This window comes from Canis aureus, chromosome 3 (assembly GCF_053574225.1).
Source record: "Canis aureus isolate CA01 chromosome 3, VMU_Caureus_v.1.0, whole genome shotgun sequence".
Classification (NCBI taxonomy): domain Eukaryota; kingdom Metazoa; phylum Chordata; class Mammalia; order Carnivora; family Canidae; genus Canis; species Canis aureus.
Window position 1 is genome coordinate 20,498,321 of NC_135613.1, and position 26,181 is coordinate 20,524,501.

General features: G+C 43.9%; 1 protein-coding gene, 1 long non-coding RNA gene and 1 pseudogene across 11 annotated transcripts in view; 2 read left to right on the top strand and 1 right to left on the bottom strand.

The window, feature by feature from the left end:
- Window positions 1-14,867, top strand: part of CDH13 (cadherin 13) — a 1,003,185-nt gene extending 988,318 nt beyond the window's left edge. For both annotated transcript variants that reach the window (XM_077890995.1, XM_077890996.1), the window contains 2 exons: window positions 1,610-1,828; window positions 13,302-14,867. In XM_077890995.1, coding sequence (XP_077747121.1) covers window positions 1,610-1,828; window positions 13,302-13,309 — 227 coding nt within the window. In that variant the 3' untranslated portion in view covers window positions 13,310-14,867. The remainder of the gene's footprint in view (window positions 1-1,609; window positions 1,829-13,301) is intronic.
- On the top strand, window positions 4,241-5,817 carry LOC144311586 (H/ACA ribonucleoprotein complex subunit DKC1 pseudogene; annotated as a pseudogene).
- On the bottom strand, window positions 8,077-26,158 carry LOC144310240 (uncharacterized). Of its 9 annotated transcripts, none has more exons than XR_013375949.1 (9): window positions 25,900-26,158; window positions 23,218-23,418; window positions 22,704-22,766; window positions 22,560-22,607; window positions 21,873-21,963; window positions 21,482-21,701; window positions 16,211-16,410; window positions 15,574-15,657; window positions 8,077-8,518 (listed from the first exon to the last, which is right to left on the bottom strand). It is a non-coding gene; the product is annotated as an uncharacterized LOC144310240 (long non-coding RNA). The 9 variants fall into 9 exon arrangements; XR_013375952.1 differs by having other exon boundaries at window positions 21,873-22,015; XR_013375950.1 differs by having other exon boundaries at window positions 22,704-22,953.
- Window positions 26,159-26,181: the final 23 nt, after the last annotated feature.

Sequence of the window (26,181 nt, forward strand, 5' to 3'; positions counted from 1 at the left end):
ACTTTCTTACTTGAGTCTCTCATCCAAGTGAGGGAGATGAAAGAATGTTCTTGCATTATTAACCTGCCACCCCACTAGGGTGACTACACATGTTGGTTGTTTCTGCTGCTTCTCCTTCTGGTCAGGGTGACATTTCACCTGTTTCTGTTTTCATCTCATTGCTCTGTCTTCCTCGTGGTTTTATTTAGGAGATAAATGTCTTCTCAGTTCTTTTCCTGGTCCTTCTTTTTTTTTCTTTAATACCTAGCACTCTTCATGCCCAGAAAGGGGAAAGTCAAAAAAAAAAAAAAAAAAGGAGGTGAGGGGAGGCACCTGGGTGGTTCAGTCAGTTGGGTTCAGGTGGTGATCTCAGAGTTGTGAGGTTGAACCTCATGTCGGGCTCCATGCTCTGTGCAGAGTCTGCTTGAGATTTTCCCTCTCTCTCTGCCCCTCCCCTCACTCACATGCTCTCACACATTCTCTCTCACCTTCTCTCTCTCTCTCTCTCTAAAAAAAAGAAAAAAAATCCCTAGTCATCTGAGTTCCTGAAAAAAGAATAGCCCAAGGCTAAACAGGGGACAGATTGGGATGACCATTTCTGCACACTGCCCAAAACTGGGCTCACAGCACATACTCCCACCAAACAAGGGCCTAAAGTTCAGTGCCCTGCTGGGGTGAAGCTGCCGGTTCCCACCCAGATCCAGAGCTGCGGCTGAGGACTGATAAAGCTGTAGGCTATAGAACCTGCCCCCCATGGGGGTCCTGCCTACATTTAGAGTGAGTGGATGATTTGGGAGTGATTTTGGGTTTTGAGGTGTTTGTGGGGGTCTAAGAATTTATTTTGATTATTTGAATTTGAATTCTTGAATAAAACTGCTCTGAGCTGATCATTTCCTTTTTTTTCTTCTTCACTTTTTTCCAGCTTCACTGAAGAAGAGTTGATGAATAAAAATTGTGTATATTTAAGATGCACAGTATGATGATGTGAGAGTGGGTTTTTAAGTCAGTTTTTCTAGATGTTGAATGTGATCTTTGCAAAAATGGTTTTATCAGGGTAATAAATTCGCAGGAGGAAGTTCTTAGTATGTGGTCATCTTCACAAAAGTAGGTCCCCGGGTTGCCTGGGTGGCTTAGTCAGTTAAGCATCTGCCTTCAGCTCAAGTCATGACCCCGGGGTCCTGGGATCAAGCCTCACGATCGGTTCCCCTGCTTATCGAGGAGGAGTCTGCTTCTCCTTCTCCCTCTTCCCCTCCCCTGGCTGTCTCTCTCTCTCTCTCTCTCTCTCTCTAAGTAAAATCTTAAAAAAAAAAAAAAGGGTGGGCCCCCTTGAAATAGATTATCACAGCCCTGAGCCACAGGACTCCTTGGCAGCAGAATGTTCCATCTGGCACTGTCCTATGCCACAACCACCTGCTACGTGTGGCTGCTGGACACTTGAGGTGTGGGCTCATGCACCTGAGAATCTAAATTTGGATTTTGATTTGCTGTTAATGAATTTAAGTTTAAAGGTGCCCATGGTTATAAACCAACACGCATTGCCAATTTGGTATGGTTTTCGTCGCCAAAAGCTCACTCTTTTGTTTGGGAAAGTCTAACCCTCACTCACAAAGGTCCTCCTTTGTCTCCACAGATACACATGCCCTGGTAAGCCTTCTTCAAAACCTGAACAAAGCAAACTACCACCTGCCCATCATGGTGACAGATTCAGGGAAGCCCCCCATGACGAACATCACGGACCTCAGGGTACAAGTGTGCTCCTGCAAGAACTCCAAAGTTGACTGCAACGCGGCGGGGGCTCTGCACTTGAGCATGACCTCACTCCTGCTCGTCTCTCTCTTCACTCTGGCTTGTAAGTAGCCCAGCTCCAGAGCATGCATGAGTCCAGAACACACCTTCACAGAGCCACTGGGTTTTTATAGCTTTCAAAACAATTCATCCCAGAGGAAGCATTCATTCTTGGTTTATGTCTGTATAATAGAAAGTGTTACATGTGAAAGTGTTCCAACTACTGTTGAAAGGCATCTTCACATGCCCCTGCCAGCCAGTCTGAGGAATTGTGCAAAGACATCCATTGCAGCCCACAGATCAGGTGATGAGAAGCTTCCTGCTGATGCCAACGAATTTAGGCTAATGAGAATGTGCCACGTTAGGTAACTAGTCTGCTGGGGCTTTGTTTCTCTCTCTATTGTGTGGAATAATCTTTTGCAAGGCTGAAGTAGGTATGCTGCTTTTTTAAGAACAGTTGTGAGAATTCCTGGTCGGAGGCTGGGCCATAGGAAAAGAGATAAATGCATAATTCACACATTTTTTTTTCCACTGACTGGTAGTAATGGCTGTAATATAATGAAGCATTATTTTAAACAAATGAATTGTTATGCATGAGCATAAAATGAATAGATGTGTGTATCTAATATTTCCTATGCATATGACTAGCCCAACGTTAACTTTAGCAATTACTCACATGTAGGTAATGCCATCACATCCTCTTGGGTTTGGGTATTTCTATTTTAAGAAGGTTATCAGTATAATTATGCATCGGGAGCTTGATAATTTGATAATTAGGAAAAAAGGAACAGAAGTTATTACTTCCTAGTGACAGTGGTAAGTGGGGCCCAATATCAGACATTTGCTGTGTATAAAGCTCTGTGCTGGGCCAGAATCCTGGGGGCAGAATTAAGGGGAACATCTTATAATGAGAAATGTCTCTTTGGATGGATGGATGGATGGATGGATGGATGGATGGATGGATGGATGGACAAATGGATGGACAGATAAAAGGATGGATGAATGGAGGGATGGATAGATGGAAGGATGGAGGGATAGAAGGATGGAGGGATGAGGGGGGAATGGAAGGACAGATGGATGATAAATGGAAGGATGAATGGAAGGATGGGTGGATGGATGAATGGAAGGACACATGGATGGACAGATAGAAGGATGAATGGATGGAGGGATGGATGAAACGAAAGAAGGATGGATAGAAGAAAATATATTCCTCTCTCTTCTTTTTTCTTTCTTCTTCCTTTTTCTTCAAGAAGTAGAATATCACGGATAAAAGTGAAAATCCTTATGTTTTTTCCCCAGTTTCATTTCCTATTCTCTCTCTCCCCAGAGAAAATACGATCATGACTCAGAGTGTATCCAGATGTTATTTTATTTTAAAGATTCTTACTTATTTGAGAAAGAGAGAGAGAGAAACAAGCAGGGGGAGAAACAGGAAGAGGGAGAAGCAGACTCCCCCCGTTGAGCAGGGACCTCGAAGTGGGGCTCCATCCCAAGATCCTAAGATCATGACCTGAGCCAAAAGCAGACACTCAATTGGCTGACCCCCCCAGGAGCCCCCAGGTGTGATTTTATATGTTTACTATACACGTGCACACATACACACACACACACACACACACACTTATAGTTATATTTTGTGCAGTTTACAAAACTTCTGTAATTCCTGTTATACTGAGCATTATGTCCTGTAACTTGCCTTTCGTCCTCCCCACATTACACTTCCAAGATCCCTCTATGTTATTCTAGTCTGGAGGGTTGGCTAACTTTTCCCCTAAAGTGCTGGGCAGCAAATATTCTGGGATCTGTGGACCACATCAGCTTTGTCACATATTCCTTTTTGTTGTTATTTCTGTCTCTTGTTTTCTACCACTCTAAAAGAGTGAAACCATTCTCAGCTCAAGAGCCGCACAGACACACTCTGGCCCAACAACCATAGGTTACCCCTGCTCCAGCTCATTCTTTCAAACTGCTAGAGTATCTGTCACATGAACACCATGCAATGTATTCCCCAATGAGCAGGAGCATTAGGATTATTTACAGTGCCCTTCTATGATCAATGCTAGCAGTAAACATCTGGAATCTGTTTTCCACCAGCTTCTCAAGTCAGTGCTTGGCAGACGGCAAGCTCCACACAGGGTCTGGTTTCTAGGAGTCATTGGAGCTCACACAGAACATAGCCTATGTAAACTAGAGGGCACTACCTCCTGCATGATTGCAAAGAAGAAAGTGTTGTGTGGTGCATGTGTCCAGGTGTGTGTGTGTGTGTGTGTGTGTGTGTGCGCACATGCACATGCATAAATGCGCAGAGAGGAGATAATGGAGTGACACTCACACATCACCATATACCCAGTTGCACAACATCAAAGCCTGACTCTTGATGGCATTGCTTTGAAGAACCAAGGCTCTGCAGGATGCTGCTCACTTCTCAGCTGTTCTGGACTGCCAGTGAGCTTTTTAAAATAGAGACTTCCTGAACATGGTGGATGAGGATGTATTTATTCTGCTGAAGAATCAAGAGTAGAAGTCATTCCTGAAAGAAGACATAGCATAAATTCAACACGCTGAAGAATTTCTTCTCAAGCCTGAGTCCAAAGTGGCTCACTTGGACACATCTCAGGGTCCCCTGTTGCTCAAGGATTGTGCTAAGCTGAATGTAACCATGACACACCTTGTGGTTCAAATCCTCTGAAGTGGGATATTGGGAGATTGGGGGCAATACTGGGACAGGTTCCACTCATCTTGACAAGCCCTCCAACCTCTCTCCCCATGAGATGGTAGCCTGGATCCGACGGATACTTCGAGTAGAGAAGACAGGACACAGTGGTATTCTGGATTCCAAGGTGATGGCTAATCATGTACAAAGAATGAGCCACTCACTTGATGAAATGCCCAGAGAGGCAGACAAAGAGTATGTGGGAATTGTCCAGCTACACAGTGCTCCTGAAGGAGGCACTCAATGTTGTGGGGCCCTAGGAACTCTGACAGATGCCTTATTCCAGAAAACCCCACATAATGCTGCAGGAAAGAGGCCACTCCAAGTGCAGACCATATACAAGAGCAAGATGATCAAAAGAAGACTAGGAATCTTTTGAGTGAGTCGTGAGGCTGGTACCTATGTTCAGACACTGTGTGTGCACCTTGGTTTGTTATCAAGAGTTGGTGGTCAGATGCAGGAACTTTGGAGGGTTCCTTCTGGCATGATGAGTGAGAAGGACCATCTGGGGCAATGCATGATGTGCCTGATGCCAGTGGCTGTCTGACAACCACAAGGATGAGAGTCACCTGCGGCAAGTTGTTCACCCTTGAGAAAAGCTACTGACTTCTCATCAGTGGCTAGTGACAAAAGATAGTGCAGTGAGCACAATCTGCTATGGGACAAAGATCATGCTTCCAGGCATTCTCCAATTTGAGGATGGCATCAGAGTCACTCAGGAGATGGTGGTCATCACCACCAAAGGGGAAGCAATCTGTGTGGCTGTTGCATTAATGACCACAGCAATGATCTCTGCCTATGATCATGGTACAGTAGCCAAGATCAAGAGAGTAATCACGGACCAAGACACTTACCCTCAGAAGTGGGGTTTAGGTCCAAAGGCAAGAGGCTGATGATCAAGCAGGGCCTTCAGGATAGGCATGGCAAGCCGTCAGACAGCACACCTCCCACCTGGATCAGGAATATGTGCACTAGGGGGGCACTTGACGGGATGAGCACTGGGTGTTATTCTGTATGTTGGCAAATTGAACACTAATAAAAATAAATTTATTTTTTAAAAAAAGGAAAATGTGCACTAGAGTGCCTGCAAAGAGAGGCAGGCCTGGGTGGCTTAGTTGGTTGAGGGTCTGGCTCAGATCATGATCTTGGGGTTGTGAGATCGGACCCTACGTCTGACTCTGTGCTCAGAAAGGAGTCTGCTTCTCTCTCTCTCTCTCTCTCTCTCTCTCTCTCTCTCTCTCTCTCTTCCTCCCTCCCTCCCTCTCTCCCTTGCTCCTTTCTCCCTCCCTCCCTCCCTCTCTCCCTTGCTCCCTTTCTCCCTCCCTCCCTCCCCTGGCTCACACACATGCATATTCTCTTCTCTCTCTCTCTCTCTTTCAAATAAATAAATAAATCTTTAAAAGGGGAGTAGGGGGGCTGAAGCAGTACGAGCCCCACAGGGAGTGGCCAAAGTGGTAAAAGCCCCAAAGTGGAAGCAAGAGTGAAAGTGACAAAACCTCAAGAAGGAAAAGAAGAAGAAGGATAAGAAGGCCAGAGCTGTTCTAGAGAGTTGGGTGATCCAGGCAATGGAGACAGTGACACCACTAAAAAGGAAGAAGAAGAAGGAAATAAAATGGAAGGGTTTCTGAATCATGGACACCACATTAAGCACTGTGTCAAGTTGGGAGGAGAAATTAAAACCTTACTGAGAAAACACAATTCCTTTTGTTCTTGAGGAAACTGAACACAGGTCCCAGGAAGGGTAGAGAGGTCCAGCACATTTTAGCTGCCACCTGAGAACGACCTGATGTGACCTGGTGTGCTCATCCCACCCCATCCTGTTTTAAGGATAAGGGTGAAGGAGGCAGGTTCAATACACCCCTGCTCTGCTTGAGAGAGCTGAGAATCCTCTCCTGCAAACCCAGCACAGCCTAGGAACCCTCTGCGGCTATTTGTCGATGGCTGTTTTAACATCATCACCCTCTCTTGGATTGCAACAACCCATTTAAAAATTTTCTAAACATGGCTCAGTGAAATGATATGGAGAAAATAATAGACCTGAACCACATTGTTCACTGCGGGGGGGGGGGGGCGGGGGGGGGAATAAATCTTTTCTCCCTTGTCCGAGGACAGTGGTGTGTTCTGGTGTCAAAGCCACCTGGCACCCCATATTTCCCTGCCACCTGCAGGCCATCTTGTGGGCTATTTCCAGCCCCCTCTGGCTTAGTGGTCCTTTGTGTGCTCCTTCAGAGCCTGCATGTACAGCCTCATGCACCTGAATCCCCCCCTCCTACTTATGTTTGTGACACAAGCTAAAAAACTGCTCTGTATTTTCCTCTTTTCATGCTCCTTTACTTTCAAAGGATGCAATTAGTCCTCCCCACTGCTGGGAGAAGGTTGTAATTTTTACTAATGAAAATTTATTTGTTTTTAAGGTAAAAAATAATAATCATAATAATAATAAAATAGGGAGACTTCCTACCTCGCTTGTTGAAATACAGATTCCTAACTATGGAACCAACATCCCAGGTGACAGTGGCCTGCAGCACACAGGCCCAGTGTTTGTGTTATTTACACAGCATTTTTAATAATAAGATGTATGTCTGCTACTATCAACCCATATATTAAATATCAGTAAGACTTAACCTATTTGTGTAGATTAAAGGAGATATAAACAATGTGGAAGTATTTCCCTCTTATCAACCAGGGATTCCCTTGTGCCCCTTACTCTGGAGACCTATGGCCTACATAGGCCAGTAGTGAGCAGATCCCAAAGATTGCCCACTTCTCTCTCACAGCTGACTACCAGGATCACAACTCATCCAGGGCAAAATCACCCAGTAACTCCTAAAGAACTTGTGTTTATTTTATTTTCAAAATAGTGCTGTTGAGAAAAGCAGATGCAAGCATCCTATGGTTGAGATGTCACATGGGTTTTTTGTTCTCACAAAAGGAGCCATCCTAGCTGGCAGCACACAGCTATCCCACTGTAGGCCACCTGTAGGTAACGTCAAAATCATCCTCATAGAGGAGCTCTGAACCTCTGGGCACAACTGGAAAGGTACTTGGTTAACCCTCCAATGTTTTCACCACAAGACAGGTAGTTTGAGCCCAAAAAAAGAGCTAAGAACAGATATTAACACTCACCTGCTTGACTTCAGAAAGAACTTCCATCAGTCCCTATATAAAAAGGTATAAGATTATTTAACATTGTTTGTTTGAACATTAGAGCCTGCCACATATAATGGTTCTTGTTTTATTATATACCTAGCCACAGAGGTTGTTCCTAACAAGCAAGGAACCTAATAAGACACGTGAGAAATTGCGTTTGAGCTAGCAGGAATAAGCAACTGTGGGTATCCCAGGGCTCAGACACTCTTTCCTAAAAGCAGAACTCAAAGTGGCCAACCCACCTGTGTAGTTATTAACATGACATTGATAAGAAGCTGCACAGAAATGGGCCTAAACAAGAAAGCGAGGTGGGGGTGGAAGTGAGGAAATCTGTAAGCACTAAAACTAAATTTTAGAATTTCCTGATTTAGCCATAGCCCTTGAAAGAATTTTGGGATCTGGGAGACTCTGCTTGATGCTTCTTTGAATCAAGAGTTGGCGAACTACCATTCAAGGGTCTAACATGGCCCCCTTTCTGTTTTTATAAATAAAGTTTTATTGGAACACAGCCATATCCATTCATTTACATATTGCCTGCTGGAGGCTACAACAGTGGAGTTGAGTAGGGGCCACAGAGACAGTACAGCCTGCAGAGTGGAAATACTTATCCGGTCCTTTGCAGGAAGAGTGTGCGAACCCCTTCTTGAAAGCCTTGTTCAGAAAACTACAGCAATCACATCATACAACATGGCAGGGCAGGGTTCTTCTCCCCTCAGATAACATTCAGAGGCGGGTTGATTAGCATTAACGCAATGCCCGGATGCCCATGGCTTTTTTATTGTCTTCATTGGCCTGGAGATCTGATCCCACTTGATAGATGAGAAAACTGATGCTCTGAGAGGTCCCCAGGTGAGCAAGCAGTGAGGCCAACGTTCACCCTCAGACTGCCTCCTGGAGGGGAAAAGTAATAAAAACATCTCAGCTGGTCTTGATACTATAGAAGGCTTCCCGGCAACTGAGAAGTGAACCCAGGGTTCTGCACGTCCTTCTCCGACAGCGAGAACTACAGGGAATAAAACTAATGACACTGCAAGTCATAAAAAATCTAAATGGCATTAATTTTACTGCCGATGTTGTTTAGGGCATGTGCTGCTGCCACTGAGGAGGTGTGCAGTGCTGCTGCCCTAGGACCCTCTCAGTGAAGCAGGCTGGCATCTCTATCAGGCTGTGTCTGGAGGGGGAGGGCTTCATAGGGCTCCGTGCGGTGTGACACAGGCAGCTCCAGGGAAGACTGTCATCCTGAAACCTTTCTGAACGTTGTTCGAGGCTTAATTAATCAGCAATAGCAAGAACATAAAAAGACAGATCAGGTGACCCGTATTAACAAGTACCAAAATTAAATGTCTCTACATTGGCGAGGAGGGAGAGAATTGAAATGTAACCTCGATCAGAATGAAGACATTTAAAGACATGACCAAGATGAGCAAAACGGCCTCTGCAAAAATACTTTGAATTCTAATGCTTTGTGTGAAAGTATTATCTGGATTCCATGGAATCCACCCATTTTAAGGGTACAGTGGGGTGCATTTTGGTAAATGTACACAATCGCGTAGCCACACCAAGTATCAAGGTACAGTTTCCTTGTATCCTTTTGCTATCGATCCCTACCCCTGAATCCAGACCCTCAGTGATCTGCCTTCTCTGATTACCTATTGCCTTTCTTGAATTTTCTATAAATGGGAATCCTACAGTCCATGTCAATGAGGGTATCAACATTTTGTTCCTTTTTATTGTGAAATGTGTTGTGGGCAGAGACAGGGCCTGGAGAAGCACCCAACCTGGGTGGAGCAGGCTGCTCTCTGCCTGCAGATGCTCCTGAGTCCTGCTTTACAGAGGAGCTGTGGCCCCTGAAAGCAGTACAACTGCGTGGATAATGACAGTTGACCTCCTAGGGCTCTAAGTGCCACACACATGCAAAGCTAAGAGCTTTACATAAATTAAATAGACTATCTCCTGCAGTCAAGTCCTCTGAGGTAGGATCATTTGTGTTACAGTCTAAATTGACTTGAACAGAGACTGGAGAATTTTAATTTTGTGGGTTTCATTCAGTCCATCTTTTTCCTCAATGACCAAAATTATTATTTTAAGTTACTGACACTATAGTGGATAGTATTTTTTTAGTAGCTTTATTGAGGTATAATTTACATAACATAAAATTTACCTGCTGTAATTAATTTAGCTACTACAATGATTCTCATAAATGTATAGTGTCATAAAACACCAAAATCCAGTTTTAGGACATTTCCATCACTGTATAAAGTTACCTTGTGCCCTTGCAAGCAGACCTCACCCCTACCCCAGCCCTGGGCAACTACTGACCTGCTTATACTTGCTGTTTGAGTGTTTGATTTGAATAGCATCATAAAATATGTAGTCTTCTTCGTCTGATGTCTGTCACTTAGCATAAACCTTTTGAGGTTCATTCATGTTGAGGCACATATCATTAGTTTTTTCTTTTTATTGCTAAGTAGTATTTCACTGTATGGATATACCACATTTTTTAAAAATGCATTCACTGGTTGATGGATATTTGAATGGTTTTCCAGCTTGGGGATTGTATGAATAAATGCTGCCACGAACATTCATGTACCTGTCTTTGTGTGCACTGTCCATGCTTTTGAGAGGAAGCGTTTCAACACCAGCTATTACAAATTTAGGAAAGGTACTGGTTCTGTGGCAGTGATGTAGAAACCAAGGAATGCTTGGGGAACCAGGGAGGGGAGCCTGACAGGTTTCACCAAGTGTCTGCTCTCTGTTGATATCTGTTTCAGCCTCCTATTAGAAAACCATATCCTGATCAGGAACATTGGGTTGGGGGTCAGAGAAGAGATGAGGGGATACGTGTGGGCCTTGATGTAAGCAAACACAAACTGGTGGCCACCCACTGTGGAGGATGTGGGCTCTCAAGGTTGGGGGTGTGTAGTCATTAAACCAAAACCCAAATTATAAGCAGCCCTTCAGATGCTATCATGACTCAAAGAGAACTGTGGCCAGGTAGCCTTCAGTGTATGGCACAGTGCTGGAAGAGGAGAGATATGAGCTGAAGATTCACTTTTTGGCACTTCCCTGAACCACTTTTTGGGTAACCTATTTAGGAATGCTGGTATAATTTACAGATAGGCATAGGTTACATTCCTGTCAGTGCACATTTGCAGAAATTCCTTAAGGATTTAGACACGTCTCCAACGGCAAGAGAAACAAAAGCAAAAATGAACTATTGAGACTTCATCAAGATAAAAAGCTTTTGCACAGCAAAGGAAACAGTCAGCAAAACTAAAAGACAACCTACGGAATGGGAGATGATATTTGCAAATGTCTTATCAGGTAAAGGGCTAGTATCCAAAATCTATAAAAAAAAAATGTATCAAACTCAACACCCAAAAAAACAATAAATTCAGTCAAGATGTGGGCAGAAGACTTGAACAGACATTTCTCCAAAGAAGACATCCAGATAGTCAATGGACACATGAAAAGATGCTCAACATAACTCATCATTGGGAAATACAAATCAAAACCACAATGCGATACTGCCTCACACCAGTCAGAATGGCTAAAATTAACAACTCAGGAAACAACAGATGTTGGACAGGATGCAGAGAAAGGGGAACCCTCTTACACGGTTGGGAATGCAAACTGGTGCAGCCACTCTGGAAAACAGTATGGAGATTCCTCAAGGAGTAACAGATAGAACAACCCTATGGCCCAGCAATTGCACTACTGGGTATTTATCCAAAGAATAAAAACATAGTGATCCAAGGGGTCACCTACACCCCAATGTGTAGAGTAGCAATGTCCACAATAGCCAAACAATAGAAAGAGCCCAGGTATCCATCGACAGATGAATGGAGAAGGAATATGTAGTGTATGTATGCATATATGTACATATATATACATATGTGTGTATATCTGTATATGTGTATATATATAAACATATGGAATGGAATATTACTCAGCCATCAAAAAGAATGAAATCTTGCCATTTGCAACAACATGGATGGAGCTAGAGGGTATTTTATGCTAAGTGAAATAAATCAGTCAGAAAAAGACTATCAATGATTTCACTCATGTGGAATTTAAGAAACAAAACAGATGGAAAATAATTTTAAAAAAAAACATTTTATTTATTCATGAGAGACACAGGGAGAGAGAGAGGCAGAGACACAGGCAGAGGAAGAAGCAGGCTCCATGCAGGGAGCCTGAGTGGGACTCGATCCTGGGATCACGCCCTGAGCCGAAGGCAGATGCTCAACTGCTGAGCCACCCAGGCGTCCCGATGGAAAATATTTTTAAATAAAATTCACAATGCCATTTAATACGTCCCTTCCAAGTCTTTCTTCAAATATGGATGAATGTGTAGGACACTGTGTCCTGCAGCCCGAGTAACCAGAGTTTAAGATAATGGTGGCAAGGACAGTGAAAAGGTCAGCCAGAAAAAAAGAAATTAAATGAGTTCCAGAGATTCCTAACTATAAAGGTATCACCTGTCACACAATGTAAATTAGTGTTGTTAACACAATCTTTAGCCTTAACCTTCTCCGTATCATGTTGCCTACACTGGGGTCACATTACGAAGACTTTTTATCTGATTTTAGAGAATCTGCTTTAAATTTTCCAAGCAGATAAATTACAGGATTAACCTCTAAAAGCAACAGGGTGCAGAGTAGGTGGGTGATTTTGACATGCTGATCCACTCCTCAGAGGTTTTGAATACACCCACGCTTTACAAAGTTAATACATTATATTCTAGCCATCGGCTCATTCCAGAATGAACCACATTTACATTGTAGGTTGACCTTTACATATTTTTATTTCTTTGATTATAACATGAATTTCAGTGGTACCATTTCCCTGTATAAATCCAACAGGGAATAATAATTAGGCAAAAACAGCAGAGAATTGAGCTTTTCCCACTTGTGCTATTATCAGGCAGAGGGGAGGTCCTGGGCTGGTGTACATCTTAGAGAATAAACACAGTTTTGGTGACCTTGATCATCTTGGACAAGACAGACCAGGCCATGATGGTGGAGGAAGGAGTCATGAGCCATATACAGCAGTTTCTGGAAGATGGAAAAGGCAAGGAAGTGGCTTCCCCACTGGAGCCCCCAAAAGGAACACAGCTCTGCCAACACCTTGATTCTAGCCCCACTAAGACTCATTTTTAGACTTCTGACCTCCAGAACTGTAAGAGAATGAATTTTGTGATTTCAAGCCAACTAAGCTGTGGCCACTTGTCACAGCAACCAGGAAAGTCATATGTCGTGTCTGAAAAACCACCAGTAGCTCTCTTGCTCCTCTCTGCGACCCAAAAATACTATCTGAGATGATAATCAGTCTCTCAGCTACCAAGTCAATTTGTCCATGAGATGGCCGAGTTCTGGGCTAATGTGCAAGGGACCGGGCTCACCGTCACAGAGGCAGCCGTCCCTGTGGGCCTGAGACGAGGCGTTTGGCATGAGTATCTTCAGACCAGTCCAGCTGATTAAGATCTAAACCAACAGAACTATCTGTGCTCTCTTCGAATGTTATGCCAAAGGGAAAAAATCTCCCCCAAGGTGGTACCGTGTTTATAAATGTGTTTATTACAGCTTGTCGGCTGTTTATCTAGAATTTAGCTAAAACGTTTTGAATCGAGTTGTGATATTCCTTGACTTAACTCTGCATCTTTTCCATTCAGGTCTGTGAGAACTCCTGACATTTGAAGCTTGACTACCAAGTTTCCATAGCAACAGGAAAAAGAAAAAAAAATCCAAATCTGAAGATTGCAGTTTACAGCTCTCAAACTTCACACCTAGGCCTCAATTGTTCCAGATTTTTGTTTTCTTTGCAATTTCACTGGGTCTGTATTCCACCATTTTGACAGCATCTTCCTTTCTCCTTTAATTAATGGAATCTTCTGAATTGCTCTGAATGTTTAAAGATCACGGCATAAAACTTGACCTTCTGGGAGCAGGAACAATGGCTACTTTTTCTGATGTGTTGCCATGTTGCTAGTCAGCGCTCCACACATACAGCTTTGTCTGTGGGTTCGTATTTGTATATGTGTGAGTATCTGTATGTGTATATACACAGTATTTATAGAGAGAAACGCTACAGAAGGAGCCTAGTTTCGCTATGTCATTCTTCCTTGAGAGGTTACACTAAGAAAGGATAAAAGCTACGCACCTGTCCCCTCCAGGGCCTCAGCATCAAGCTCGGCACCAGCACAGACCACTGAGCTGACACTTCTCCACCGTCCGGGCCGGTCTTGTGCCACCACGACCTGCCAGGCAGGTCCGCAGAGAGGGAGAGCGGAGACACAAGTGCTTTCTCTTTAGCAAAGGCCTGCGACCAATTTTCACTGCCACCCTATGCCAACATAGGCAAAAGTGTTGAGGGGCAGAGCAGCAAATTTCACCATCAAATGCCGAGAAAAGGGCTGAAATATTCTTCAAGGGCATCTGTCCGCATTTGCATATGTCCTGAATCCAGTCCCACCGGTTCTTAGGAGGACACGGATCATGGCAGAGAATCTCTCTCTCCTCAGTGTATGTACAATTGCAAATGTCATCGTGGAGGCCCTACATGCATAGGAGGAGGTCAACAGGTGCCCTGTGTGTACACATATATGCCCACATGTATAGACATACCTTTATGCACATACACAACGTTTGTTTCATATATACAGGCATAAAAATAGAGTAAATACAGGTAGTTTTAAAAGTACCCTTTTGTGTGAATCGACTACCGTTGTTTGCAAACCTGAAAATAAAAGATGTTCATCATGTATGAAAAGTAATTGATTTTTATTCTGTGAGCATGTAAAAAGTAAGAGGAAAGTTCGTGCTTGTACTAAGATTATCTTCTTGTTGATAAACTGTAACGAACCATCAAAGCTCACACCAAATTTTTCTATCAGATAAAACTAGTGACAGCCTGTGGCTTTTTCTTAGAGCTCGCCACAAACTAGGGTAAGGTAAGTGTCTTAGCATATTTCAATGCAGTTGCTTACTAAAGGTTTTAACCACACGCACACACACGTGTGCACACATGCACACCCACGCTTTCTTATGCAATCTATGTTTGCACCTGTGCTATTCAGTTCACCTTCTGTAGGAAGCAGGAGTTATATGTTGTCTTTATTGTAGTGAAATTATGCAGAAAGAGTTCCATATATTGTATTTGTTTCAATAGTAAGTCTTTTTGGAGCATATAGAATGCAGATTTTTTTTCCATTAAAATAAATGGGTATTGGTGGTTAAAACGGCTGGACAGTAGCTCTTCTCTGATTTCTATGTTGTGTCTAACATTGCCAACACAAGGTCTTGCCTTAGTGCAAGTTCATGGTTTTGACTGGTCATGTGGGGTCCCCTGTACATCTCTTGTTAATTGAGTGAGTTTATAAAGCTAGAAGCACCCTCACAGCTGGGCAATGCACTCGTCTTATCCATCATAATGAACAATCTGAGCATTTTGCAATCAGCTGCGGAGATGATAGACTCAAAGAGGAGCAAGGTCATTCTCAGGTTGATGACCATGTGGCACAAACACATGATCACAACCATCAGTCCCAGAACATGGGTGTATTTCTCTTGAACAAGTCCCATTACTCAGTCAGGAGATGCTGCATTGTGAACACAACAGTTTGGTTATCCGTAAGGCCACAGAGCAGGCCCAGGGGCAGGGTGGGAGTCTAAGCTTGCACGCTCACACTCTACTAGATTTCCTCTTCTGGCTTTGTAGATTGTAGATTTCCTCTTCTGCCTTGTACCCTAACCCTGGTGAGTCTCACCTCCCTCTTCCTGCAAGGCAGGGGGGGAGAATGCTCACCCCAGGACAGAGGAGCATCCTCAGATGGCCAGGTGGTTGGCAGCCTGGCCCCTAGGCTGGCTAACTAACAATCAGAAAGCTCCCCCTCCTCTGTGAACCTAGGGAATCCGCAGGGGGAACTCGGTGGCCCATTCACTCACGTAAACAGGTGCAAATTTCCTCCTGGTCTCTCAAGCCCGTAAACTCTCCGGCACTTTGCAAATCCAGCCACTAGCTTAGCATAGCTTAGAACACAGAAAAATAGGAATAAAGTGCATACTTTGTTAGTACGTAGCATATGCCTTAATTTTCCTCTACTTAAGAATGCTCCCTGTCCCCAGAGTTCTCATCAGGACAGAAATATTGCTATTGTGTAGTTCTTTCTAATCCTTTAAAAAAAAAAAAAAGTGACCAGTTATTTGAAGCCAAAGTGGAAGCGATTCCTGAATCACAGAATGTTTTCTAACTTGTGAGAACACATTTACATTGTTTCTTGAAAGCAAAAGTAGAATCAAAGCATTATTTCATTATTACAAATAGAGCTTTAGTCCAAATTATTTTTTTAATGTGAACTAAGAGCCAGAAATTGCTTTTCTCAACTGCTGAGCACAAAACTGAGGATTTTATTTCTATTGAGTGAACAGTCAGACCTTCTTCACGATTTTATTTCTACCTCAACCACCTTAGTTGATTAAAAGTTACTTTTTCTCCCTGTTTGACATATGAAAAATGAATTATTTCTGATAACCTGTTTTAACAAAAACATGCAAACATTTGCTAATTTTGAAAAACAGTTACCTTCAATACTGCCAGTTCCTCCAAATGAACGCCATTTCAGGTAGATGTACCTGCTCTGACTCTCAGCCAAATCTGAACATGACATCAAAATAAATCTGGCTAAATTCCATGGTAGGTAGCAAAGAAGACTTTAATTCTTAAGGACCATTTTTAGAGATTGTGAAAACATCCCAGATTTCCAAAATGTGATCCTAAATAGCCTGATAAACAGAATAACCATTTACCATCAAATTCTTGAAGCAGATCACATTGCATTTCATCCAAAATAAATACATTGAGTCTTGATATTAAGACATGGAAACTAAAACATGAGTAACAAGGCTATGTTTGATGCTGGGTTTAGTGCAGCAGAACCCACACACAAGCTCTCCCAGTTGGTTCTGAAGGAAAGTCTACAGCTCTTCTGGGGTGTATGAACAGAGTAAAAAAAAAATGCGTTAATAATGCTAATAATAATAATGGTTTACATTTGATTGCTTGTTATGTGCCCACAATGTACAAAATCCTGTATGCCTATTAACTCATTGACCTCTTAAAACAACCCTATGAGGCAAGGACTCTTCTCCAACTTACCTATAAAGCAAGCAGACACTCAGAAAAATCAAACAGCTTGTCCAAGGTAAGTGGCCTCCAGAACCAGAACCCTCGAGGACTGGCTGCACGGTTCCTGCTGTTTCTACTTTGCTCCCAACCTCTTTGCTCCCAACTGTGCAGCAAAACCAAACAAAAGGTCTTCCGCAGACCAGAAAACCCTAATTTAAACCCTTGATTAGCAGGACTATCTATCCAAACTGAGTAAACAGACCTTCTACTATTTCTTAGTCCTAAGAGCTGTCAAAAAACATTAAGACCACTCTCAATTCATACAAAACATTAGGAGTGTCTTCTGCACAAGATAATCTTCAGTATTTCCTCCCTTCCCTCCCAGGGCTTGGCTGCAGGTACCTGAGGGACTCCTTCCAGACTAATTAGACATCTCAGCCATGTGAAAGTACACTCATGTCCTCCCAAGTACCCAGTCACAGCCAAACCAACCAAGGGGAGGGAAAGCAGAGGGAGATGTAGTGGGGGGCATTCAGAAGCTTGCCCTGGGCTCAGCTACAGACAAACTAAATGATCTCCAAGCACTTCTGAGTTTGTTTTTTTAAGATTTTATTTATATGTGAGAGAGAGAGCACAAGCAGGGGGGCTGTGAGAGGGAGAAGCAGGCTCCCTCCTGAGCAGGGCATCCGATATGGGGCTCCATCCTAGGACCCCAGGTTCATGACCTGGGTCAAAGGCAGATGCTTCACCAACTGAGCCACACAGGTGCCCGCACTCATGAGTTTTTTAATGTAAGACCTTAACCTGTTCATGTGAAGTATTCTTAAGCAAGAATCAATGGATAAATCATACCAAGAACAAGGTGAGTGCTGAGAAAGAATGGGCTACCTTCGGTGTCTAACCACTAAGAAATGATAATCAGTGCCTGAAGCCTGGGTGGCCCAGTCCATGAAGCATCTGCCTTCAGCTTAGGTCATGATCTCAGGATCCTGGGATCAAGCCCCAAGTCAGGCTCCCTGCTCAGCGGGGAGTCTGCTTCTCCCTCTCCCCCAGCTTGTGCTCTCTCTTTCTCTCTCTCTCAAATAAATAATCTCTAAACAACAACAAAAAAGAAGTGATAATCAAATCATCACTATCTCCATCATCATCAGTTATCTAGCTACACTTCTCAAGAAGATGATACATCCCATCTTCTCTACTTATCTGGCTGTTGAGATTTGGAACTTCTCATAATCTGGTGGTAAGATGCTTTCATAATTAGTTCATCTGAAGCAGCTAACAGTTCTCTTGTTGTGTCAAATGTGTTACCTTGATCGTATTTCCTATCACTGATGGATTAGTCGACTACTGAAAAAATTCTGGGGCACCTGGGGTGACTCAGTGATTGAGCGTCTGCCTTTGGCTCAGGTCAGGGTCCCATGGTCTCGGGATCAAGTCCCGAGGCGGGCTCCCTGCAAAGAGCCTGCTTCTCCTTCTGCCTGTGTCTCTGCCTCTTTCTCTGTGTCTCTCATGAATAAATAAATAAAATATTTTTTAAACTTCTGTAGTTTTGACCTTTCTTATACAAAAGCATAAACAAAATATGTAGAAAGAGAAGAAAATGGTGGCATTGAACATGTGTTCGGATAAGAACTTTAACTGCATAAACTAAGCAGAAGTAATTTAGATATTCATTAAATTTAGTGAACAAAAAAGCCTCTTCCTATCACTCATGCAACATCACTATCATAACATTAATCATTGGAGGGTTGCTGAGCTTGATCAGTCTTTGAACCACTTTGTTTGGCTTCCAAGTGCCAGCTGGTTGGTAGGGATATGGTGAAAAGCAACGGGTATAGTAAGACCACAGAAATTTCACCATGAAGCTATGAAGCCTTTGAGAGACTGGCTCATAGAAGCACTGTAAGTATATGCTGAAAATTTCCATTTTCTGCTACTTTTTTAAAAGCTTTTCCTTTTGAAAGCAATAAAGTCATTCTTTATCTATAATATACATAGATTCGGGTTATTAAAGAACTGAAAGTGAAGGCTATATGAAAAATAGTATGTGTGGTCATGCACACATCAATGCTGTCTGGTGGTAAATATTATTTATCCCCCAAGATAAAAATTTTCAAAATTTTTAAATAGATATTTTTCATAAACACTCAAAAAGGATAAAAGTTGATCATTTTAAAATATTTAATTCTATTACAGATGCAGTTCCTTTGGGCCCTAGTTGCTGAATTGTCTACAGGTCCTGAGCTACAAATTAACATTTGATTTACCATGTAGTTGTAAAGAAACTTGTAACTTATTTGTGAAATATTTAAGTAAAGGTTATCTGGGATTTGTAATGTGTATACTTGGTCTTAGACTGTCTTTAGTACTGTTTCAACACAGTGATAGAGCAAAGGGATATTTCTTTCGGTGGTGCTCTGGTTGGCCTATAATGTTGAAAGACCAAGACTAAAACTAAGTGCTACCTGGTGGATAATTAACTCTTCCCACTGCTTCCTTCATAAGTCAGAGCCCTCTGATTTGAAAGAAACAGATAGATGATTGATAGAGAGAAAGAGAGATGATAGATAGATGATTGATGGATAGATAAATGAAGATGATGATGAAGATAGAGGATAGATAATTGATAGAGAGGCAGATGATAGGTAGATAGATGATTAACAGATGATAGATGATAGAAGATAGAATGATAGATGATAGGTAGATAGATGACTAGATAGGTAGATAGATAGATAGATAGATAGATAGAAGATACACAGATGGTTGATGATAGGTAGATAGATGATAGGATAATAGATTAGATGGACATGGTAGGTAGGTAGCTAGGTGGATGATAAGAACATACAATAAATAGATAGAGATAGATAGAGATGGACATAGATAAGAGAGATTGAGAGAGAAATGGATAGAAACAAACCAGACAGGTAGGTAAACACACAGAAATAGAAAGCAAGAATACTTTAGGGAGGTCCTTAACCAAGGAGAGGTAAGGTGCTAATAGTTAATAAATGCCTCCCACGGACCAGGTATTTTACATACATACATATGTATGTATACACATAATGCCTAATTTATATGAAATATAGTTATTCATTAGACATGTCATGTATATAATTCTTAGAATATTGAAATAGGCAGTATCTCTACCGTACAGATGGGGAAACGAGGCTCACAAGTTAAAACCGTCTCCCACTAGGTCTCGCCCAGGAAGTGGTGTACGTGACTCCAACACCAGCAGTTTTCCACTCTACCCTAAGACAGCACCACCCACCCATCACCCAGAATAAACCACCCAGGTTGAACCCTCTTGCATACAACACACGAAATTGACAGTGACAAGACAATCTGACACTAGCGGATAAGTGAAGCAGAGAAAAACAAACTTCCAAGTCAGCCCTCTGAAACATTTCCTTCCTCCCTGGGCATCTGCCTCCAGGAAATTGCTAGTTTGGGTAAATAAATAGGAAACTGATTCCTTGGCAGCCAATCATGGAGACGCTTATTTGGAAAATTCCCACAAATGAGCATGAGAAACGTAAACCCACACTTCAAACCAAAAGCAAAACAAGTCAAGATGGATTGGGACACTGCTGATCGCACCATTCTTCTCCATAAAAGCAATTTTCTGTTCTTTGAGAACACAGCCTCAAAGAGACCTTCCCCTGCTCTGGCACATAAGACAAAGGATCCGGGGATGCTACCCAGTGTAGACGCCAGAGATAACAGCAAAACTTGCTTTTCACATGGGAATCCAAGCCAGGACGATGGGGACCAGATGAAGGCATTTCTAAATTAAGCGTGCCAGAACTAGACGCCTCTCTCTGAAACAGAGCCCTACCTTTGCTCCTCAGCAAAAGTGGATTCCGAAGACCCTGCCCTGTCCCTCCCTGTGCCTCCTGGACCATGTCTTCCCTCCGGAGGGGGACTGGTACCTAGAATGCTTCTTCTATACAAAAGAAAATAGGTCTCTGGCACCTGCAGGAAATGCCCAACTATCCTTCTGGAGACTGATCCGAAAGGAAAAGTGACCTGTTACAGTAGCCCAGGAACATTTCCCTACACTTCCCCTTCTCAAAGTATGTAATGACGGCCAATTTCAAAGCAAGCACCACCTCTTTACCCTCTGCCTCCGTCTTCTCAAGGCCAAAATTTTCTAATCTTTAACCCCATCAGAACATCATCTTCATTACTCAAATGATGTCCCTCTACTCCTTCTCCAAATCCCGCCATCTCAGTGCATCCGTATTGCCAATCACTATAGTTTTAAACTATATAATTTTAAATGTATAATTTTTGCTTAAGTGAATGCATTTTAAAAGAAAATTGTACATTACTACCATGAATGAAAAGCCAGTATCACTTGGCATATACTAAAGTAATAATCGAAATAAATACAAAGCAAGGGACGCTTGGGTGGCGCAGTGGTTGAGCGTCTCTCTTCGGCTCAGAGCGTGATCCCCACATCCTGGGATCGAGTACCACATCGGGCTCCCCGCAGGAAGCCTGCTTCTCCCTCTGCCTGTGTCTCTGCCTCTCTCTGTGTCTCTCATGAATAAATAAATAAAATCTTTTTTAAAAAAACACAAAGCAAAATGGCAGAACAGGAGGGTCCAGTCCTTATATGCCCCGCCTCACCATCCCTGCCCCAGAAACACCAATTTTAACAACCACCCACAGATGAGAACATGTTTTGGGGAACCCAGAAACATGCCTGAAATGTTCTAGTACCTCAGTGGAGCAAAAAAGCCAGAGGATAATGCACTGAAGAGGTAAGAGGAGTATCACCTCATCCCTCCCTCAGGGCAGCACAGCTCAGAGCCTAGAGAGATCTCCCAGGCCACAGCTTCTTCTCTGCCCCTAGATACTTGCTTCCCAGGTGTTGCAGGATATTGCCCATTTGTGTCTTGTCCTGCCAGGAACAGCAGGGGAATCAGCACAGCTGAACAGTCTGGAACAGAAAAGAGCTCATAGCACCAACCAATCTTAGCAACATCAGGCCACAGATCACACTGCCTGATGTACAGTCTCCATTGACATTCCTGCTCACAGGGGGAGGGCACTCCAAAAATTAAAAATGGAACTAATATGTTATCTAGCAGTCCCACTTCTGGGTACTTACCCAAAGAAATTGAAATCAAGATCTTGGAGAGATCACTGCACTCCCGTGTTCATGGCAACACTCTTCACAAACAGCCTTGGGGTGGAAACAACTGAAATGTCCATTGAAGATGAGAAGATAAGTACAAGGGACTATGATTCAGCCTTTTAAAAGAAAGAAATCCTGCCATGTGTGACAACAGGAACCATGGAGGGCTTTATGCTGAATAAAACAAGCCAGATGCAGAAAGACAAATAATATGATCTCACATGTGGAATCTCAAATTGTCCAATTCATAGATGCAGAGAGCAGAATGGTGGTTGCCAGGACTGGGGGTGAGGGAAATGGGGAGACGTTGGTCAGAGGGAACCAAGTTTCAGATACGCATAAGATCCTCTGTACAGAACAGCGTCTATCACTGATGATACTGGATTATATACTTAAAATTTGCTGATCTTATGTTTAATGTTCTTACCACAGAAATAAGAATCATTCGTAATAGTAACGGGGACAGGAGGACACCTAGGGAGGTGATGGGTATGTTTATGAGCTTGATGGTGATGGTTTCATGGGCATAGTATTCTCATCACCAAACTCACTGAGCTGAATACATTAAACATGTACAGCTCTTGATGGCACTCATACCTCAATAAAGTGGTTTTTTAAAATAATAAAAATAAATACAATGAAAACTCAAAATGTGATTACCTTTTAGCTGGACAATATGTCCACCTAAGATCTGGGCAAGAGGCTGCCCTGTGTTAAAAGGAGAGATGAACAGGATGAGCAAGGACTTCAAGTCAGTAGGACCCAGCAGAGAGAGTACACCTGTCACAAAGAATGAAGAACCACCTGCTATGTGAGTCTCACTTGTGTGACGCCACATCCTCAGACCATCCGGAATGACTTCAATACCTTTGGAGAGAAACAAAACAAGCCAGGGCACCTGAGTGGCTCACTGGTTGAGTGTCTGCCTTTGGCTCAGGTCATGATTCCCAGGTCCTGGGATCCAGTCCCGAGGCGGGCTCCCTGTAGGGAGCCTGCTTCTCCCTCTGCCTGTGTCTCTGCTTGTCTCTCTGTGTCTCTAACAAATAAATAAAATCTGAAAGAAAGAACAAAAGGAAAAGAAAGAAAGAAAGAAAGAAAAAAAAAAGATAAAACAAGTTTAACTGCATGAATGGAAGGTCACAGATCCAGTAACTGAAGGCAACATGTCCTTCTCTTCCTAGAACCAAACCTAGCTATTGAGTGATAGCACAGAACCGCACATGGTCAACTTATTGGAGTGCTTTTGTTTTCTATTTATTTTTGGTGTTGTTGGGTTGTTGTGTTTTGTTTTGTTTTGTTTTTTACCACTTTTATATACCTGGAGGAAGGAGTCCATGGAAGGGGCAGGTACGTGGAGGAGGCACATTCCTGGTGTGGGTTGATGGGTCCAGGGTCCAGCCTCATCCAGGAGGCAGGACACTCTGCCCATCTCCAGGCAGAAAGGACCAGAGACCTGCAGGTCCAGGTACTTATGGAGACATGGAGGGCAGGACATAGGTGACACTAGTCTCTACCATCCCTGCAAAACAGAATATAAGGTCATCCTCTGAGACAGAAGGATGAAACACTGGGTTTGGAGAGCCCAGAGAGGTGTGGACCATCCATGAAAGGCTGGAGGCTGGAGCATGGCTGGCACTGAGGCAGGTGGCTGCTCCTGGGCAGTGTCACCCTGATACCAGGGAGAAAAGCAGAGCAAGCAAATGGCAGCTCTGACCAGTGTCCACCAGATGCAGGTGCAGCCAGGGAAAAAGACAAGCTACACGTTCTCCAAGGGCTGAAGTGACCACTTCTTCTCTGCTTACAGGGCACACGCAGCCTCTCACTGTCCCTCGGCCACCCCTGCACGGCGACACGTCCCTCAGTGCAGGCCTGGCAAGGGAGGGGTGCCCAGACAGCCCAGCTAGAACCAAAGAGACAGTATGAAAGTATCACATTAGCTCACGTAAAACCAAACCATCCTGAAAGGGGCAAAGGGAATTACTTCAGTTACACAATTAACCTAGAAAGATCTTTAAAAAAAAAAAAATGCTAAGGTTTAAAACAAGGGTTATTCAAAACCGAAATTTTAAAGGTTAATTGCTAGTGCCTTACACATAATTCAATAGTTTTGCTAATGGAACAATATTCAGTTAGGTTCAGTGTGTCAACCCCTACAAAGTAAGTATATCAGCCATGACTATAAATTAGTGAAATTTCTGTGTAAAGCAGCTATTTAAAAGACCTTGGTCTCCACAGAGGAAAAGCATGCTGTCTTTCTGCAAAAAACAAAAACAAGAAATGCTCCATGTCAGGTGTGCTTGTTGCATATGTAAAAACCGTTCAATCAGCATGAAAAGGACTCAGGGCGCCTGGGTGGCTCAGTGGTTGAGCATCTGCCTTCAGCTGAGATCGGCTGAGATCGTGATCCCAGGGTCCTGGGATAGAGTCCTGCATCAGGATCCCAGCCAGGAGTCTGCTTCTCCCTCTGCCTATGTCTCTGCCTCTCTCTGTGTGTCTCTCATGAATAAAATCTTAAAAAAAAAAAAAAAAAAAAGGTTAAGAAGGATTTCAGTGTCCTGCCACACACACACACACACACACACACAAACACATACATTAAAAAAACAAAACTATAGGTCCTAGTGCTAATTCATGTTCTTTGTTGCTCGCAGCCATAAGCCAGATCTGGCTACAAATCCAGGGGAATGGGAATCCGGATTCTGTGCAGAGTATAGGAGCCTCAGTGATTGAGGCAAGAAGCAGGAAGACCTGAAATTCTATCCACCCTCACCTACTCATGAGCTAAATCATCCTGGAGCTTTAGGTAAACACTTAATAAAATACCAAGTATGATACCGATTTCAAGTGGTATTACTTTACCAACTGCTTTGGGTTGACTCTCCCCACCAAAAAGACATGTTGGAACCTGCCCCCTAGTACCTCAGAACATAATTTATTTGGAAACAGAGTCTCTGCAGATATAAAAACCTAAGAGGAGGTCATATGGGAGTAGGGTCGGTCCCAAATCCAACATGACTGGTGACCTTATATAGAGAGAGATACACACACGGGGAGAAGGCCACATGAAGACAGAGGCAGAGATGGGCGGAATGCATCTGCGAGCTAAGGACACCAAGATTTGCCAGCAGCCATCAGAAGCTAGGAGAAAGGCATGGAACAACTTGTACCTCACAGCCCTCAGAAGGAACCCACCCCGATGGCACCTTGATTCCAGACTCCTGGTCTCCAGAACTGTGGGAATATAAATGTCTATTGTTTTAAGCCACCCAGTTTGTGGTACTCTGTCGCAGCTGCCCCAGGAAACTAATGCCCGTGTCAATATATAAGGAGGAAAATTCCCAAGAAATGCCCCAATCGAAAATAAATTCATACTTGAAGACTGAGTCAACAGAATTCTATGCAGCGTCTGTAGATTCTTCTAAAGCTACTGGTTCTCCACTGAGGATGACGACCTCCCCCCTCCCCCAATTCGTGCAGACAGTGGGCAGTATCTAGGGATCTTTTTGGTCGTCACACTGCATGGGGGGTGAGGGGGGTGCTACTGGCATCTGGTGGGAAGAAGTGAGAGAAGCTGCTCAGCATCCTACAAAGTGCTGGGCCCAGTGCACCCCCCACCAGCAACTCGAGGTCCCAGCTCAGCAGCACCCCTCCTTAAACACCTAAGTCCACTCTCTGGACCCTGCAGCTGACCTCCCCTTCCCCACTGCACACCCCCGACCCTCGAACCTCGTGTTGCACGAAAGAAGCCGGCGCTCGGGAGGCGCTCATTCCATTTACACCAAGTGGAAACACAGCAAAACAAACGATCGTGTTAAAACCGAGGACACTGGTGGCCCCGGTGGGTGGGTTGGGGGGGCGGGTTGGAAAGAAGCTGACGGGCTCCCCTGGAGGCTGGGGGTGATTCTTGACCTGGAGAGTTGGCTAACACCAGCTGAGGTGGACTGAGGATGTCTACACCACCCAGACATATGCTACACTTAAATCAAAAGTTAAAAACCACCTGCCCCCTGCGCCGGCACCTCCACGGACGTCGTGGGATCAGGGCCGTGACCGGACCTGCAGCCGGGCAGCTGGGCACGCGGGGCGCGCGCCTCTCACACGCGGCCTCAGTGTCCCCTCCGGTGACCCGACCCCTGCTCCCTCCCGCGGGTTTGCGGGGCTCTGTCGGAGCACAGGCGGCGGCGCAGGCCAGGCCACCGGCCGCTGCAGCCCACCCCGCGGCACGGCGGGGCCCCTCCGCTCTCCTCCGCGGCTCGGCGAGGGGCGGGGCCTCCGGGGGGCG